Consider the following 20,592-nt stretch of genomic DNA (forward strand, 5'->3'; position numbering starts at 1 on the left):
TTGGACATGGTGGTGGGAGAGGAGTGAGGTAAAGATGCATGGGCATGGAGAGGAGGGGGAGAACATGCTGGGCCAAGGAAGCCTCCTGGACTGGGTTTTTTTTTAAAGTAGAGGGGGAGGGTATTAAAAGAAGTGCCAGATTGGGCGTGGGAGGGAGAGCTTATGGGGCCAGAAACAGAGGACAGAGAGAAATGGTGAGCAATGGTCTGAAGGGAAAGAGATTGGACCTGGGGGTGGTGTGGAGGATGAAGGAAAGAGATACTTGAAGGGAGAAATGGTGGACCAGGGGGATGGAGGCAGGCAGTTGGGAAGAGAGAGAGAAATGGTGGACCAGGGGGATGGAGGCAGGCAGCTGGGAAGAGAAAGGGAGAGAAGGTTCTGGAGATGGAAGGGAAGTAGGGAGAAATTTTAGGCCTGTGGATGGAAGGCAGAGAGATGCAGCATTCTCTTTTTTCCTCCATTTCATTGTTCAGCATCAAAAGGGGAGGGAAGAAAAACAGAAAAGAGGGATCAAAATGTTGGACCATGGGGACAGAGGAGAGATGGACCTATGGGAGGGCAGGAGGGATGAGATCTGGGATAAGAAAGGGGATGGAAAAAAAGGGACAGGGAGTTATAGCCTGACCAGTGGAGAGAGGGAAGGAATTCTAAAAGTGGTGAGCCATGTGGATGAGGTCAAAACGGAGATGACAAGATGAGTGAGAGCAGTGAGTACAGTGGTAGAAATGTGGTAATGGGGAGTAGATAGAAAGAAATAGGAGGCTGGGAAAGGAGTTAGAGGACTTAGAGGGTAGAGCTTGGCTGTGCACGAAGATGGAAGTGTGATCACTGAGCTCTTCCCTTCCCTGCATTTCAACATTATTTAACTGAACTCAAATTCTTTCAATTCCTTTGAAGATTGTCTTACAATATCCTAACATGGCATCGGGACAGCAAATGAAATTGGAGGCGGCTTTTGCAGCGACTGGTGGAGCAAAAAGACCAAAACCAGATCCACCAACACCTTCAAAGGAGCCTTTACCGAAGGATTCGTCGGATATTCTTGAGGCAGTCATTGCAGAATTAAATACAATTAAGGATTGGCTCTGGGATCTCCTGAACTCTCTCTTACTAGAGCGTTAGAATTGTTAGATGAGTTTAGTATGTACTCGGGTATGGTGTTAAACAAATTAAAATCCATAGTATTACCTTTGACCCCGGAGGTGCAGACACGGTGGCGGGGGCCTTTCCCTCTTACATGGGCGTCGGGACATCTCATTTATCTAGGTATAATTATTTCCCCTGACCCTTCCAAATTATATGCTCTCAATATAGACCCTTTAGTTTTAACCACAGTCCAAAAATTAGAGAATTGGAGGATATATCCGCTTTCTTTACTGGGGAAGATAGCATTATATAATATGGTACTGGTGCCCCAGTGGCTTTATGTATTTCAAATGATACCTGTATTATTATCTTCCCGTCATGATAAACTAATTGGGAAATGTTTACAAAAGTTCTTGTGGAACGGGAAGAGAGCACATATGCCATTGTCTCATCTGGCGCGCCCTAGAGATCGTGGTGGTTTGGTCTCCGTAGTCTTCGTCTATTGTCTCAGGCGTGTCAGATGAGACATCTAAATGATTGGTTTCGGGGGACAAGCCATTTTTCGGCATCCCGACAGGAACTTTCTCTTTGCTCACCACATCATTTTAGTTATCTGCTTCATGTTTCTCTCCTGCTCAGGAAAACTTCAACTGCACGAGATCTGTTCTTATTACCTCTGCAGCGTCTCTGGAAACTATTGTGCAAACAGCTCCGGATTCCGTTTCAGGTGACTCCTTACTTACCACTGCGGGGCAATGGGGCCTTTACAGCGGGCATGGACCCAGTTTCCTCTCAGGTTTGGACACTGCAATCTACTCAATATATTTTTCAATTGGTCCATTCCAATGGCTCCTTAAAATAGTTCGAGGAACTTCAACGAGATCACGGTTGGAGCCCATAGATTGGCTTTCTTACCTTCAACTTTCCTCCTACATTTGCTCCTTGCCACGAGAATCCATCTCTGATCGCTGTATGGAATCCCTTTCTGAAGCGTTAAGTCTGTCTGCACAGGTACCGATACCATTGAGATTTCACCATCGTCACCTACAGGAACACTTGGGTGAACCCTCTTATGAAATCCATGCTTTAAACTGGGCACAGGACCTTTCTTGTGAAGTGACTGCGACCATGGTTCGTAGGGGGGTCCCATAGTGTGTCCCATAGTGTGATCCTGTTTGAAATGAATTATAAATTTTTGCACCGGTTATATAGGTCTACTGCATACCAATTTCGGGCAAAGATGTGTTTGTCCGACCGTTGCCTTAAATGTTCTCATTCTCCGTCCACTCTAGGACATCAGTTTTGGTCTTGCACTCGGATTCGCACCTTTTGACAACAGCTGTGTAACCATATTGGCACCATGTGGAATTACAAATTTACCTTGGATCCGATAATGCTGTTCACACTGGATCACATTCCTCTGTCCGCCCCAAAGGGGTTTCGGAACTTTCTTTCTCACTCCGTGCTATTGGGGAAGAAGGCGATTCTACTATGCTGGATTACCTCAGACTCTCTGACACTTTCCCGTTGGCGGACTCTGATGATACATCAAGCATCCATGGAGCGTTTGTGCTTTTCTTCCTTGGACTCTGCTTGGGCCGGTTATTTTGTCTCTGTTGGACTCCATTTTGGGACACTTTAACACCACGAGCTCGTAGCCATTTATTGAATGTCTGACTATCTTATTGGGAGTGCACTGAAGTGGATTTTTTGTTGTTCTTAGTTTTCTACTTAGTTTGTGGGATGGGGATGGGTGGTGGGATGGGGGGAAGCTCAGATATTTGGTGCATTTGGGCAGTGCTTTGGTATCCATGTAATTCTGTTGTACGCCATGTATAATTGAGTGTTTGTTTTCTTTTTGAAAATTTAATAAAATATATTTCTCAAAAAAAAAAAAAAAATACAATTAAGGATTTGATACGAGACAATACCACCAAGCTTACAAGTGCTCAATCAGAGGTGGCTAATCTCTCTCAGCAACTTACAGTATGTATGGCCCGAACTGAGCAATTAGAGCAGCGTGGGACAGGAATTGAGGGTAAATGTATTCAATGCAGTGCTGACCATAAGATAGTAATGAGTTAAGAGTTAGACGACACTAACAATTGTAGTAGGCGTAATAATACACATCTACTAAGCCTACCTGAGGGTGTAGAAGGAGCTAATCCAATCACCTTTATAGAGGATTTTATTCCTAAACTGTCTCTCAAGATTTCAGCACCTTTTAAATTGAGCAAGTGCATTGAATCCCTTCACGTATAAATAATAAATATAGTAGATCTCGTCCCCTTATTTTTAAAATTCTCCGTTTTAACCAAGCATTTGAAATTTTGAGTGCTGCTAAGGAAAAGAAAACTTTGAAATGGCAAGAGGGGAAAATTTATTTCCTTCCAGATTTCGCCAAACACACAGCATACGTCAGGAAGCAATTTCTATCACTTCGACCTCAATTAAGGCAAATGGGGGCAAGATATGATCTACTATATCCAGCTGATATGCGGATTACTTATAATAATAAAACTACACATTATGATAATCTAGAAAGCCTGCAAGATTTTATTAATCAGCATCAAAATGGTATGGAATAAGATATGAACACCAATCACTAAATGTCATTTTGTTCAAGATTCTATAATGGTTTCCTCTCACTTATAGCTGGCTAACAGTTCTCTTATTTTTCCTGCTTAAGACGTGACTATTTAAAACATAGAAGAAGGTCTGATTTCAATATATGTTGGCAAAAGTTTCTTGAAAGTGCATTGAATTCACTGAATAAAATGTTTACTGAAGCTAGGTAGCTCTGGTAGGGGCTTGGTTTGGGAGTCATATTTGCCGGGGCTGGATTGTGTGAAAACGGTGTCTGGAGGTGAGCTGACTCATTCATTCTTCCTGGATATAATTATCGGTAGCTGTTGAGTGCACATATATACCGAATGAAACTGGGATGAAATTGAATATCTGTAACTGCAGCTGGAGTGGATTTTTTAAGAGAAGGGGAAAAAAGAAATCCGAAGATGCCTACCTGTATGAGACGCTGACTCAAGTAGACGCTATGCTCGCTGGTGCATTATTGTTTATTTTTCATCTATTTTGTCAGATACTGAAGAAAAGCAGTAGAAATAAGGGAAAACCACTGTTGGAGTGAAATGTGTGTGGAATCTTACATTATAACTGGATAAGACTTCTCAGTATACAAATAAGCAAAATATATATCTGGCTTATAAAGTAAGTAAAGTGTTCACATACACTCAGTATTGTGATATTTGACCAAAAGCGTTAGCGCCTATAGCCAAACCCACCGCCCCATCACTGTGTATGACTTATTTTGAAAAAGAGCTTGAAAAGAACATACTGCTCAAATGATCAACTAATTTTCAATGGCAAAAGAGAGAAAGAAGTTCCCACTTAGCTTTCAACTGTGTCAGCAGGTCCCGACATATGAATGAAGCAGTGAAGTAACGTTATGTATATGATTACAAGTTGTTTTGCCCGTATCACACTATTCTTATTTTGAGCAGTTTACATCACCCTCTGGGTCCCTTGAGAAAGAATTTCAAAACATGGTCCATGTCAGGACCTGCTGACACAGTTGAAAGCTAAGTGGGAACTTCTTTCTCTCTTTTGCCATTGAAAATTAGTTGAGCATTTGAACAGTATGTGTGGGGAGATTATTTCTGAACCAGATAGTTGTAAACAAGTAGTGAAGGATTATAACTTTTAGTTTATTTCAACTTCAATTAGGATGGATCTAAAAAAATTTTCATTAAATGTCAATGGACTAAATCACCCCATTAAGAGGAAAAAAGATTCTCAACTTTCTGAAACAAGCAGCATATATATATATATTATACAAAAAGCCCATTTATCTGCAGTGGAGGCATCCAAATTGGAAGGGGGATGGGCAAAACATTGTTTTTTTCACATTAGCAGTGGGGGAAAAAGCAGGTGTGGCAATCCTGCTTAACAAGAAGATCTCTGCGAAATTTGATAACTTTCAGGCTTCCAATGGGTAGATGGCTCTATGTTAATGACTTCAGGAAAAGATACCCCGACACTTTTTAATGTTTATGCACCTAATTCTAATCAGGCAGATTTCTTTAAAAAACTCCAACAAACAATTCTGTCATTGGCTGCGACTAATTTAATCATAGCTGGAGACTTCAATGCTGCCATGGATCCAATAATGGATAAACAACAGTCCAGACAATTAAAATCATTAGGACTAGATAATCTTATAAGTGCGTGTGGATTGAGAGATATATGGCAGATTTTTCATTTTAATGCTTGAGAATTTATATTTTGTTCCCAAGTTCACAAATCATTTTCAAGAACTGATTTTTTTTTTTTTAATTTCAGATCATTTAATTCAACAGGTTACAAAAGCCAACACAGATACTATCATTTTATCAGATCATGCTGGAATTTGGATATAATATCAGTTTACTTAGGAGGATTCTAGTAGACCTGTTTGGAGGTTTAATAATGCATTGCTTGCAGACTTAAACTTTCTTGAGGAAACTCAAATAAAAATGACTGAGTATTTTCAACTTAACATCCCGGAGGAAATCTCTTTGGAAACGCTATGGGATACATTTAAAGCAATTATCGGGGACAGATTATTTCTTATTTGGCGCACATAAGGAAATACTTAGATTACAGTTTTCAAATTTGGAACAAATTATTTCTGCTCTAGAAGCACAACTGGCTTTGAAATGGGGACAAACTACTTTGAATGCTCTGTTGAAAGTTAAATATAAATATAATGAGATTTCCTCACAATTGGCTAGGAAAGATTTGTTTTGTCAGCAAGCGGTTTATTATGGAAACTTGAATAAAGCGGGAAGATTATTGGCTACCTATCTTAAAGCTAAAAAGAGAAGAGTAAAGATTGTGGTCATTACTGATAAAAAAGGTAAAAATTCTACCCACATTGCGGATGTTTTGAATCAATTTCTGGATTATAAAGCGTTATATTCTTCTGAGATCTATTCAACTAAAGAAAACGAGGAGAAATAATTTTAAAATTTAATTAATGGGCCAAAACGTCCCGAGCATGTAAAGGAAAAACTTGAGGTGCCTATATCATACAATGAACTCCTGTCAGCATTGAAGTCTCTTAGAGCTGGTAGTGATGGATTCACGGTGAAGTTTTTCAAATCTTTTCAAAATTTATTGTTACCTCATCTTTTTAAATTATATCAATCACAACTGACGAAGGGTTAAATATCTGGTACTATGGCAGAAGCATTTACAATTGTTTTGTCAAAGCCAAATAGAGATCCCATGTTGGTTTCAAACTACAGGCCTATTTCTTTAATCAATGTGGATGGGGAAACTTCTGGCTAAACTATTGGCTCTGAGGTTAGCCAAGGCTCTTCCTTATATGATTGGAATGCACCAAATAGGTTTCGTTGCTCAAAGACATTCTGCAAATAACACCAGATTGGCATTTCACATGCTTAATTTAGCAAAAACAATACATGATTCGGCTTTCTCTGTTTCCTTGGATGCAGAGAAAGCCTTTGATTGTGTAGAATGGGCTTTTATGTACCAAGCAATGGAGTGGTTTGGAATAGGTTCCGGATTTATTCAAATGATTCAAACCTTGTATAGTTCCCCCCTCAGCCAGATTATATATTAATAATACATTCTTGGAGCGTTTATGTCTGAAAAGGGGAGTTAGAAAAGGTTGGCCCTTATCTCCTTTGCTTTTTGATATCGGTTTGGAACCCTTACTGTTGGCTATTCAGCAGGCAAAGGAGATACAGGGAATTTCATATGCAGGTCAAGATTACAAAGTTTCGGCTTATGCAGATGATATACTGCTTCATTTGAAAAATCCTGAATCAACCATTTCTCATTTACTAGGATTGATCGATTTTGGAAATTTTCCCCAATGTAAGATAAATTGGAGTAAATCAGAGGTTCTTCCATTGAATGTACACTGTGTAAAACCTTTATTTGATCCATTCCCATTCCTTTGGAAGGAAGAGGGTATAAAATATTTGGGTATAATGATTCAAAAAACATTGGAAGACACAATAACAGTAAATGAAAAATCTTTATTGCTTAAAGTTAAAGAAACGTGTGAGCATTGGAACCCATTACATCTTTCTTGGTGGGGGAGAGTCCAAACCATCAAAATGATGATTTTGCCTGCAGTTTGTTACCAAATGAGTATGCTACCAGTTTCTTTTCAAAGTTCCTTTTATAAAAAATTAAATGGGATTCTTATAAAATTTCTTTGGCTGGGTAAAACTGCTAGAATAGCCTTAGTATCTTTGCAAAAATCACAATCGGCAGGAGGGGTAAATTTTCACAGATATCATCAAGCCTTTATTTTGCGTCAGGGTATGTATTGGATTCTTCCTGAACTCATGGAGAATCTGCTAGATTGGTTGATACTGGAAAGTCATCTTATGGCCATATTTTGAGTATCAAGCTTCCTAGAATATACAAGGATAAAAGTATTTTTCTTGCCACCTGGAATACATTAAAATTTATTAATAATTTAATTGCTACTCCAATACAACAATCCATGTGTCAATCCCTATGGTTAAATTCCAAGATACAAATCGGCGAGTGTAAAATCCCCTGGAAACATTGGCTGCAGAATGGGAAACTGGTAAATTTATTACAATTGCAACTATCATTTGACATTTCAAAATCTCAGGGTTATAAATGGTTGCAGTTGAAACAGGTCATTCAGAAAGGGTTCCCTGATTGGCGCAACTTAAAAAAATAAATAAATTTAAAAAAAAATCAGTATAGCTTGCCGGGCCTATGTTTCCAGACAGATTTGCAAGGGCACCAGGCCACCAAGTGGTATAAATTAATTTCGGACTAAAAAACCTAAAACAAGCCTAAAAGACATTTGGGCATTGAAACAAAGCAGCATATTTCTGCTACACAATGGCCACGGATTTGGACTTTGAGAATGAGATGTACAACATCAGCATCTATGAGACAAACTTTTTTTTGTTGTTGTTGTTGTATATAATTTTTTGGACCCCAGTTCGTTTGCAAAAGTTAGACAGTTCAAAGGCTAATAGATGCTGGCACTGTCATCTTGCTGTAGGGGACACTGGATCACTTTTTATATATATATATATATATATATATATATTTCTTTATTTAATTTTCAATTACATTTCCAAGCATACACATCTTGAACAGAAAGAATGGCAGAAATAAAACATACAAATAGTACGAGTTAAAGAGGAAACCTAAATAAAATTAAAAAATAACAATTCCTATCATTCTCAAGTCCTCTATTTTAGGGATCCAAGATTCAATCAAGTGAAAATTACAATATAGAAGTACTTAAATTTAAAAAAAAACAACAATAAAGCAATAGCCTGTAATGGTGGGAGGTTATCTTCATTAGAATTGCTGTCACCTATTCTTTATCAAGGCGTTTAAGAGACAGAAATCCAGTCAGCTGGGATGGATCATAAAAAACATATTTGAATGATTTATATCTGACTAGCTGATGCCCCGGCGTTGCACGGGTATTTAATTATAGCAATAACACTGTAAATTGAATGAAATTATTTTTTTACAGCTTAATAAAAAGTCCAATATTCAAATTATAATGTGAAATATTTGACAAAATGAATACAATACAACTAACGCAAAACGTGATTATAAACAACAATTTTAGTTTCACCTCCTGGAGCAAGAACATATAAATTATTGGGTGAACCCACCCTTGAGCAAGCAACATAGAGTTGTGGGCCGCGAGACACCCAGAACATATCACCCCAGGTAGTGAGGGATCTGCATACCAAGTTTCGTTCAAATCGGTCAAGCCGTTTTTGAATTACAGTGAGAATGGCAGCTTTTTACATTTTTTCCATTGACATGAATGGGTGAAATATGATTTTCTGTTTGTAGCTCCGCCCACGTGTGCAGGTGGGCCGCGAGACCCCCAGAACATATCACCCTAGGTAGTGAGGGATCTGCATACCAAGTTTTGTTCAAATCGGTCAAGCCGTTTTTGAATTACAGTGAGAATGGCAGCTTTTTACATTTTTTCCATTGACATGAATGGGTGAAATATGATTTTCTGTTTGTAGCTCCGCCCACGTGTGCAGGTGGGCTGCGAGACCCCCAGAACATATCACCCCAGGTAGTGAGGGATCTGCATACCAAGTTTCGTTAAAATCTGTCAAGCCGTTTTTGAATTACTGTGAGAATGACAGCTTTTTACATTTTTTCCATTGACATGAATGGGTGAAATCTGATTTTCTGTTTGTAGCTCCGCCCACGTGTGCAGGTGGGCCGTGAGACCCCCAGAACATATCACCCCAGGTAGTGAGGGATCTGCATACCATGTTTCATTCAAATCTGTCAAGCCGTTTTTGAATTACTGTGAGAATGTTTCAAGTTTCAAGTTTCAAGTTTATTGGTTTTTGATATCCCGATCATAAAGCAAATATCTGACCGGTTAACAATAAAAAGTAATTTTTAAAATAAGAGTAAAAACTAGTTATAGGAGTGTAGAAATATATTGGTGAAACATATTAGACATATACAGACAGACATGACTGTGGGGTTAAAAGAAAAGGGAGGGAAAAGTTACATAAGATAAAAAGAAATGTGGTAGAGGGGAGGGATAAACATAAGGACAGGGGTGCTTGGTATGAGTGGTATGCTCAAGAATAACTGAAATGTGAAAAGCAAGAAGTAGGACTTTTGGTATAAAGGTAAATAAGTAAGAGGTTAGAAGAGATTAGGATTTATTAAAGGCATCTTGGAATAGAAAAGTTTTAAGATTAGTTTTGAATTTGGCTAAATGGATTTCATCCCGTAAGAATTGAGGGAGAGAGTTCCATAGTGTAGGTGCTGTAACGGCAAAATTAGTCTTTCTTGTATAGTATGATTCTTTTAGGGAGGGGATAAAAAGGAGTTTTTGGTCTGTAGATCGTAGAGTACGGGGAGAGCTTTGAGGGATTAACAGTTTGTCTAAGAATAGAGGCAGGCGAGAAAATTTGATTTTGAAGGAGAGTAGTAGGATTTTATAGATTATACGGTGTGTGACTGGGAGCCAATGAGCCTCCTTAAGAAGCGGAGTAACGTGTTCGAATTTACCTATTTTGTAGACGAGTTTAATGGCGGTGTTTTGTATAATCTGCAAACAGCGTAGTTCTTTTTGAGGTAGTCCATTTAATAGTGAATTGCAGTAATCTAAATGAGATATAACTAGAGAATGGATAAGGATCTTAATCGAGTCAGTATTTAAAATGGAGATAAGTGAACGAATAATACGAAGTTTAAAGAAGCAAGTTTTTACTACTGTACTAATGTGATCATGAAAGGAGAGATCTTGGTCTATTGTAACGCCAAGTAATTTTATTTTCGTATCCATGTGTAAGGGTGTGGATTTGATGTAGATAGTTCCAGGTAATATTTCAGATTTTTTGATAGGAATAAGTAAGCCACAAGATTTAGTAATATTAAGTGAAAGTTTGTTAGAAAACAGCCAATCACTTAAGGTGTCTAATTTAGAGTTAAGATCATTGATGTCCGAAGAATTAGAGGTATTAATAGGGTAAAGCAACTGGATATCATCAGCATAGGCGAAGATTGAGAATCCTAGTGATTGTGCTAAAGAAAGAAGAGGGGATAGAAAAATGTTGAATAGAAGTGGGGATAAAATAGAACCCTGCGGAACTCCAAAGGTTTGTGTTACTGATGGGGAAGTTTGGTTATTTATATGAACTTTGAAGTTGCGTTGATGAAAATAAGCAACGAACCAGTTGAGAGCAGAACCTGTGATGTTACAGTCTGATAGTCTAGATAAGAGTAAAGAATGGTCAATGGTATCAAAAGCTGCAGATAGGTCTAGTGAAATTAATATAACCGATTTTAAATGATCATGAAAATAGTGTATTGAAGAGATGAGACCTAATAATGATAATTCTGTAGAATGTGAAGTTCGAAAGCCTGTATGATAAGGATGTAACGCATGTGTTTGATCAAAAAAGTCTGATAATTGAGAGTGAATCACCTTTTCAGTTAGTTTGGAAATGAAAGGCAAATTAGCGATGGGACGATAGTTGTTAGGTAGAGAAGGGTCAGTGTTGTATTGTTTCAGCTTTGGAATAACTAGAGCTGATTTCCAGACTGCAGGAACGGAACAATCAGAAAAGGATTTGGAAATCATTTCCCTAAGATATGGTCCAAAAAAAGAGAAAAATTTTTTTATAAGATGAGGGGGGAAACTTTCAGTAATGTTGTTAGATGAGTTTATGGATTGTAGAATAGTGGAAAGTTGTGTTAGTGAAGGTATTTTGAAGTTTGAGAGGGAACTGAGAGGTAGAAAGGTTGTGTCTGTATTATGAGGGATCTTAAAAGCAGGAGGGGAAGGTCCAAGGTGAGTACGAATTGAATTGACTTTGTTGTCAAAAAATAGAGAGAGTTCAACAGCAGATGGTATGTCTGACGTGGGAGGCGGGAGTTTTTTTTTAGAATACTTAGAGAGGGATTGGGCAATACTAAAAAGAGTAGATGAATTACTAGTAGTAGAGATGAGTTTTGAGTAGTAGTCCTTTTTAGTTTTTTGAATGATCTTTTTATAGTGAGCAGCTTTTTCTTTAAATGAGAGGAGGTGTATATTGGAGCGAGTTTTGCGCCATTTGGTTTCGGCTGTCCGAACTTGTCGTCGGAGGAGGATCAAATTTTCATTGAACCAGGGTTGGTGTTTTCTTAAAGTAGTATTGGGAAAGTTTTTATTTTGATTATCATTGGAAGGAGCTAAAGTATCTAAGAGGGTTTTCGTGGCTGTTTCCCAATTAGAAATTTGTTCAGTAATAGGGAGGGAGGAGAAATCTTTGAGGTTTAGAGAGAAAGAAGATTGAATAGCGGATAGGGTGATGTTATTTAAATTACGAGAGAATGAGGAATTATTTATGTGTTTAATGGAATCTGAAAGAATTGGAAAATTTGATTGCCATATAATTAGTGTGTGATCTGACCATGGTACCGAGATGAAATTGAAAGTATGGAAAAAATGGGTCATGGTAGTTGGGCAGAGAATCATGTCAAGAGTATTTCCTGCTGTATGAGTGGGCGTATGAATGAGAGGTGATAGAGATAGATCAGCTATCAAGGTTAAGAGTTCAGAAGTATTATAGTGATTAGGACAGTTGAAGTAGATATTAAAATCTCCGAGTATAATTGACTCCGGATAGGCGATATTAAAATCAGTTAGAGTGGAAATAAGAGCTGAAAGAGAGACTTTAGTTATTGGAGGGGGCAAATAGATGAGAAGGAAATTGAGGGGGGAGTGGAATTTAATAGAAAATTGGAGAGATTCAATAGGAGTATAAGAGAAAAGTGTAGCAGTATTTACCTGAATAGGAATTGAGGTATGATATATAATTGCTAGTCCACCTCCCTTTTTGTTTGGGCGGGGTTGGAAAAATGCTGTATAATTGGGTGGGCAAGCCTGAGTAATATAAGCATCGTCTCCCTGATTTAGCCATATTTCTGTGAGAAATAGAATTTGAAGATTATGTTGTGTGATAGTATCATGAATTAAATGATGTTTATTTTTTATAGAACGGACATTTATTAAACCTGAATTGAATGCTAAGGGGTAGTGAGGTTGATTCTGACAAGAATTGGAGAAAGATTGTATCGGGATAGAAATGAGATGTCTAGATTGAGGTTTAATTTGATTTTTGTGGGCTATAGTGCTAGTATGGCGACGGCCCCAAATAGTTGGGATAGAATACATTTTATATGAGGAAGAGAATGAGAGGGTATAAGGAACTTCAAAACTCTGCAATATTAGTAGGGAGAAAAGGAAGAAGATATATGGTTTAAGAAGATGACTTAAAAGTCTGAGAAAGGAGGAACGAATTAACAGGGATAATGAGAATAAGAAAAGATAAAGGAGCTGCATGAAGGAGCGCATAAAGGAGCAGGAATGGCAGCTTTTTACATTTTTTCCATTGACATGAATGGGTGAAATCTGATTTTATGTTTGTAGCTCCGCCCACGTGTGCAGGTGGGCCGCGAGACCCCTAGAACATATCATCCCAGGTAGTGAGGGATCTGCATACCAAGTTTCGTTCAAATCGGTCAAGCCGTTTTTGCGTGATCGCGGCACATACACACACACATACATACATACACACATACATACCTCCGATTTTATATATATAGATTATGCACTTGCAGGGATATCGTAAGTAGCTGTTACTGCAGGTCTCATCAGCAGGAACTCTCGTCTTCTTCTCTGGGTATCTTTAGAGACATCAGGAAACATCAGTATTTTATGTCCCAAAAATTTTTTACATTTGTTTTTGAAAAATAACCTCAATTTCCATTCCTTATCAGGAGCTAAATGATTTCACAATTTTCTCCTCAGAGGTTTCCAATAATTCAGAAACATTAATGGGCTTGTCTCAATAATTTTCTTCTGGATCTGATTGTTCCTGGCTTTTTTTTCCTGAAAGATAATATACCCTAACAAAGGGAGGTAATTATTGTTCTGGGACATTCAGAACATCCAGAAAATATCTCTAACATATCTCGAGGATTTATCAAAGGATCCTTAGGAAAATTTAATATCCTCAAATTGTTAAAACGATTATAGTTTTCAAGAGTTTCTAATTTTCTTCGTATATTATTACTATCTTTAACTTGTGTCTCTTGAAAGTTTTTATTGTTTTCAATTCTATAGTCATTTTTTGAGTCTCACTTTTACTTTGATTAATTTCTTGTTTCATCTGTAGAATTTCTTCTTGCTGTACTTTTAATTTTCCTTCTATCTCTTCAACCTTTGGGGAAAAAGTTTTCCCCAGGCTTACAACTAAGTCCCAAATATTCTCCAAAGTAACTTCAGGGGGTTTTTACTAATAAAGAAAAGTCTTTGTAGTGCTAATTCAGTCTTACCCGCTGCTGGATTCATGTCCATTATTCCTTGTACTGGCTCTGCCAATGATCTACCAGCCACAGGTAGCTCCAGGGACACAAGTTCTCCCGCTGACTCCAAAGACAAGCTCTCAGGTAAACTAGCCTCTTGCAGTGAGAGCACTGCCTCTTTGGACGTGCTCACTTCCTGTGGAGAGCTTGCTTGCTGTGGCCATGGAGGAGGAACTCATCGCCGGCGTCGATAGCGGGCGATTCCCAGACAAATCCATATCTCTGGTGAGGCGCCGTAGAATCTCGTCGATAGTGCCGCTCAAAGGGATCTCCTGTCATCGGGAGGCTCCACCGACTCCTTTACCCCTTCTTTTCAGCATTGATTGCAGTAGTTACTAAAGAAACAGGAACAATTCTCGGCGTCTCTCTCATAAACTGGCTACCGCGGCCATCTTGGATCCCCCTCTGGAAGGCAGTCTCCCAGTATCCCTCTTCACACATGTCCCAGACACTGGATCACTTACTATTCTATTGTCCGTTGATACTCAACTTTTGAAAGTCTATTTATGGTAAAATGAACAGGATATTGGAAGCTTCGATTCCATTATCTTATGACAGTGTTATCTGGGACTTTATTAAAATCTACGAGTCCAATTGATGTAAAGAAAAACAGACTTTTCTTATTATGATGGGGGTGGCCATGCAGTTAATAACGAGAAATTGGAAGAACTGGGACAGACTGAATTTTAACTTTTGGTGGGAAACTCTTGTCAATATTATAGATATGAAAGAATGAATTCTGAACAATTGGGACACAATAAAACATTTAAAGAAACATGGGGGTCTATTGGCGGCATTTGTTAAAACTGATTAATTGAATAAGCTTTAAATTCCTAATTGATTTTTGCGCACATCTAGGGAGGGGAAATGTACTTTGTAATAATATTTGTTTGGATATAAGTGATGTTTAATGTATTATTTGATTGTATATGGTTTGCACTTTGTATTTGATTTGAAAATTAATAAAGAATGAGAAATGAAATGATGTGGACTTGAAGTAAGTTTTAATTTGAACTCTAAGTTGTTTGTTTGAAATTGTTTGCTGTCTTTTTCTTGATTTTTTGTTATCTATGTAACAGATGTTAATAAACTATTAAATTTAAAAAAAAAAACCCAACAGGATGGAGTTGGTCCAGAAGAAGGCTACTATAATGGTCAGTGGTCTCCATCATAAGATGTATGGGGACAAAGATCTCAATATGTATACCTTGGAGGAAAGACAGGAGAGGGAAACATGATAAGAGACGTTTAAATACCTACATAGCATAAGTGCACATGAGGCAAATCTATTTGAAAGGAAGATCCGGAATGAGAGGACATAGGATGAAATTAAGAGGTGGTAGGTTCAGGAGTAATCTAAGGAAATACTTGTTTACAGAAAGGGTGGCAGATGCATGGAATAGTCTCCCGGTAGAGGTAGTGGAGACAAAGACAGTGTGAGTTCAAGAAACATGGGACAGGCACATGGGATCTCTAAGGGCAGACTGGATGCACCATTTGATCTTTATCTGCCTTCATGTTTCTATTGAGGTTCAGTTCTACTCTCCATTCTCATTCAGCTTATAATTAAGAGTGTCCCCAAGGTAATTGTGGTTGAAGTGATATGCCTAAAATCAGAAGAAATGTCAATGACAGATGCAGGTATTGAGCTCTAGCTTCTCTGAAAGCTTATTAAATTAAAGAATAAGGTTTTAACATTGCCATGTGTTAATGGCAAATAAATGAAGCATAACTGCAAACCTCCAGATGTTACAACTACTACTACTTGTCACTTATATAGAGTTGAAAGGCATACGCAGCGCTGTACATTTTGACATTTATAGTTATTGTTGGAGGTATTCAATATTTTGCCATTTGGTTAATAGAGAATGTTTCCTTATCATGCATTAAATGAAAGCAGATAATGCACTTGGCACCATTAATGCCACCTAAACAGGTGTAGCTACAGTATGTTTAAGGCACAGTCTCTGCCCTCTATGTTAGTTGTAAACACAGAAATTAACTGTTAGGATACCTTAAATGCCTCAACAACCGTTACCACAGCTTAGTAAACAGGCCTCTTAGAGCCATGGAGCTTGAATAGAGCATCCCGAACCTCTGGAGGTTCTGGATCTGCTCGGTCCACCTCAGAATTCATGAGTAGAGAATGACACAGGGAAAAAATTTGTCCCCGTCTCTGCCCAGTCCCATCCTCGCAAGCTCGGTCTCCACCCCATCCCCGCAAACTGTCTGATCCCATCTGCACAAGCCTTGAATAGTTATGATTTTGTATTGAACTTATTTTATTAAAGTATAAAAAGAAACAATATTCTGTACAATTGTCAGTTTATAAACACAAATAATACAGAGCAAGGATCAATAAAACCCTAATCACGCCTTCCCTTCACAAATATCCCCCTCCACTATCAAGAAAACTGAAAAAGTCAAATTATTACACAATGCTCACAGAAAAATCAGTCCAACAGAATACCACAGTCACGCATGACAGGAATAGTGTTAGGGGAGTGCAACTAGGGCAACTTCCCCCTGATCAGAGAGCCCTACGCCAGCAAGAAGCTAAAGAAGTACAGCCTGGGCTTTGCGGTCACCAGTTATGTCTAACACCAACTCTAGCAGGATACATATTTCAAATCTGATATATTCTAATCACAAAAAAGAATATAAAATTATTTTTTTCTATCTTTAGTTGTCTCGTCATTTTATTCTTCAAATCATGTTGGTCTCAGGCGCTGGTCTCTGTTTTCTCTTAACTCACTTGCCAGGATCTCCAGACCATTTGACATTTCTTCTTTCTCCATGCTCAACATCCACCTTCTATCTCTGTGTATGTATTGTTTCCCATGTTCAGCATCTCCCTTCTCTACGTCTCCTATATGTCCCTTTCTAGTATTTCCCCTATGCACATCTCCCTGCCTGCATCCCCTAGTGTATTAACCTTAAATGTCTTCCTTTCCTATATAAAGCTGTAGTTTTTCCCTCTAACCCCTTGTAATCAAATGTAATTAACATAAATAATGTTGTCTGTACTGTAAGTGTTGATGTTTGTTTTGCATATTCTATAATTTTATTATTGTACACCGCCTAGAAGTTACGGCGGTATAACAAATTTCAATAAAACTTCTAACTTCATCATCTCACCATTCTATGATCCCCTCCCCTTGTGTACAGTATCAGTCCTCTATATCTCTATGCCCCCCTTATCTAGCATCTTCCTTCTGCATTCTTATTCTCCCATGTCTAGCCATCTTCTGTGTCCATATACCCTCCCATGTCTAGCATTATCTCTCGGTGTCCATATACCACCCCCATGCAGCATTCCCCTTTTCATCCCCATTCCAATGCTCCCATCCATATCCACCATCTCCATGTCCAGCTTTTCCCCTCTCTTACACCAATTTGTCTCTTACATTCTCTCTTTCCTCCCTTCCTTTGCTATGTTTAATATTTCATTCACTCTTCCTTCATCCCCTTGGTTCAGCTTTGCTCTTTCCCTTTCCTTCTCTCTCTTCCTCCCTGCAGATCCTGCACCTCTCTCCCTTCCCTCTAGTCCTCTTCCCATGGGTCCAACACCTCTATCCCCTCCCTTCAGCACCCAGGTGTGGGTCTGGCATCTCTCCCTTCCCTCCAGCTCCACTCCACCCACCACATGGGCCCAGGAACCTTTCTCCCTTCTCCCAAATCCCCAGACCAGATCCAGCAACTGTCTTCCCTTACCTTCATCTCCAGCTGGTCCAGCAGCCCAAGCAACCAACCCCCTTCACTGGTGCTGCAGCAGCCCCCCATCCTCCCTATCATGGGTCCAAAAGCCCCTTCCCTCCTTTTCTATCACTGGTCCAACAGCTCTCTCCCTCATCTCAATCATGGGTCAAATCCGGCAAAAAAACCCACAACCAAATGAACAAACAAACCGGAGACTCCCCTGAGTCAGTCCCTTTTTGCCTCCTGGGGTCTTTTAGAAGCTTTGTAGGACAAAGAGACAACATTGCATGCAGGGCTGCTCTGGAACCTTCTTCCCGCCGAGTCCCTCCTTCCAATGTAACTTTTGGCAAAACAGAAGTTAAGCATGGTGCATACTACGAGGCAAGTGGCATAAGGTCACTCCCAAGGCACTATATTTGTGCAATCCTGGCAAGGATTTAAGAGCCCAAGGACTCCATCCTAACAAGATTTGAGGCAAAAACTGCAATGTTGGAAGTGCGAGGAACTTTTGGAAAAGATAGCCACCACTGAGAAATGCACATAAATTGTGGTATTTACCTTTAGCAAAGCACAAAAAAAGCGATTTTAGGATTTTTTAGGTGGAGGACGGGACATGCAGAAACCTTTAAAACTGCAAAATTTAGACCTCTCCCCTCTAATACACCTCATAGGCTGTGACAGCCTCACCGTGACCTGTGCTGGAAATGTGCTGCAGCTTGCCTCTGCTCTCTTACAGTAGCTGTAATCAGAGAATTACTGCCTCATGCTGGGAATGCCTCTGACGTTGATCTTCAGGCTGCCAGTCAGACATGGTACCTAACTACACCTCCACCCCTGCGATGGTAACAGCCTGCGCTCAAACCCCTGCTAAACAGAGGGTGAGGAAAAAGCGGAGACGACCCCAAGCTCCAAATAAACAAATGCAGGCTGGCCAATAGGTACCACCAGGGATCAGCCTATCAGAGTCTGCTTCTTCTCTATGCAGGCAGAGTGAAGAAATGTTCCGAGCACAAAGAAAACCCCCAAAGGGTCAAAAAACAAAGAAAATAAGAAAAAGAGGTGAGCAGAACAGGTTTGCGTGCAGAAGGGAAAAACTACAAGTGGCAATAGAGCTCACAGTGAAGTAGAGGAGAGTTGGAGCAAAATTTAGAGTGGATCCTTTCTGTAGATGGCTTGCGGCCATTGGGAGATAACCCATATATCTAGAATGACTCATCTATTGCACTGGAATACCTTCAAATACACAGTAATTGTAGCATATTTTAAATAAACAGACCATCAGTTATTAACAAGAATGAAATAGGTACAGGATACTGTAATTTACAGTCTATTGTTTTGTTGGAATACTGCATATTCAGTATATTTTTCTATTTCTATTTTTCTATTTAGTTACTCAAAATTCTCATTTTTTTACATCTCACCTCTTCAACACAAATTTACTTGCCTCCATTGTGCCACTTCTTCCTCTGACCTTGAAGCAACTACTTTTGATTCTTTGTAAAACATTTTCTCAATTGGTGGCAAACCTGAAAATTTAAAAACAGAAATCAGAGACCTTCAAAACAATCTATTCCTTCTTTTTAGACCAGGATCTCAAAGTCCCTCCTTGAGAGCCGCAATCCAGTTGGATTTTCAGGATTTCCCCAATGAATATGCATTGAAAGCAGTGCATGGACAAAGATCTCATGCATATTCATTGGGGAAATCCTGAAAACCTGACTGGATTGCGGCCCTCAAGGAGGAACTTGTTTTAGACAGATAGATATTAAGGCTGCCTTTCAATTAACATTTTTAATCATGATTAATCACACAATTAAAAAAACCGATCCCTTTCTCCAATCTAACCTCAGACCCGTTTATTCCTCCTTTCTTTCTTCCTTCCCTCCCTCCTCTGTATACATTATCCCCCAGGCCATGGGTAGGCAATTCTGATCCTCAAGAGCCACAGGCAGGTCAGGTTTTCAGGATATCCACAATGAATATGTATGTGATGGATCTGCATGCACTGCCTCCTTGAGAAGCAAATCTATCTAATGCTTATTTATTGTGGATATCCTGAAAACCTGACCTGCCTCTGGCTCTCGAGGACTGGAATTGCCTATCCCAGGCCAATAGAGCTCCATCCCTTGTTAAGTATCTCTCTCACTCCCCTCTTCTTCCGGATTCAAAATAAATCACCCTCTCATAGGAAAATGCTCTATAGACTGACCTTACACTAAGCTTCAGTTTTTAAAATCTGGGCACTGCTCTAGTGAAAGAGGAGCTTGGGACTTTAAATCTTGTGGGAGGTTTTCTGCTCTGCTAAAGTGAGGTTTTGATCATTCTGTGTTCTGCTCAGTGGAAAATGGTGCTCTGAGTTTAAAAAAATCTGCTCAGCTCTGTAGTAAAGAGAGCTTAAAGATTTGGCTTACCATTGAACCATATAGTTGCCTTGAACTAGTGTCTAGCTGGAGAGGCTATTTCCTAGGGTGCTTTCCTTTCCTGGGACAAAGCCTTGGAGGAGGGGGGGGGGAACACATGTGCAAAAAGCACATCAACTCTAAGAGCTAAGTAATCCTGAATTGTATATCCCTGATTTTGCTTTAAGCATAGAACCTAATACTTTCAGAACTTGTGGGAGGGATCAAAACATTTTGTAAAGACGGTATGAGATTTTCAATAGGTGGCTCAGAGACTGGTGTCATCAAGAAGGCTTTAGGTACATATGAGGATGGGGAAATACATGAAAACAAGAATGGCAGGGGAAAAAAATCATACAAACATGATGGCAGATAAAGGCTAAATGGACCATCTGCAGTAACCATTATCTCTTTCTCGCTTTGAGAGATCCCATGTGCCTATCTCAGGCCCTCTTGAATTCAGACACAGTCT

General features: G+C 39.2%; 1 protein-coding gene across 4 annotated transcripts in view; it reads right to left on the reverse strand.

Moving 5' to 3' along the window:
- The window catches only part of DDX43 (DEAD-box helicase 43), a 267,260-nt gene that overhangs the window by 170,338 nt on the left and 76,330 nt on the right, over window positions 1-20,592 (reverse strand). For all 4 annotated transcript variants that reach the window (XM_033935444.1, XM_033935443.1, XM_033935447.1 and 1 more), the window contains exon 5: window positions 19,166-19,247. In XM_033935444.1, coding sequence (XP_033791335.1) covers window positions 19,166-19,247 — 82 coding nt within the window. The remainder of the gene's footprint in view (window positions 1-19,165; window positions 19,248-20,592) is intronic.

Source organism: Geotrypetes seraphini, chromosome 3 (assembly GCF_902459505.1).
Source record: "Geotrypetes seraphini chromosome 3, aGeoSer1.1, whole genome shotgun sequence".
Classification (NCBI taxonomy): Eukaryota; Metazoa; Chordata; class Amphibia; order Gymnophiona; family Dermophiidae; genus Geotrypetes; species Geotrypetes seraphini.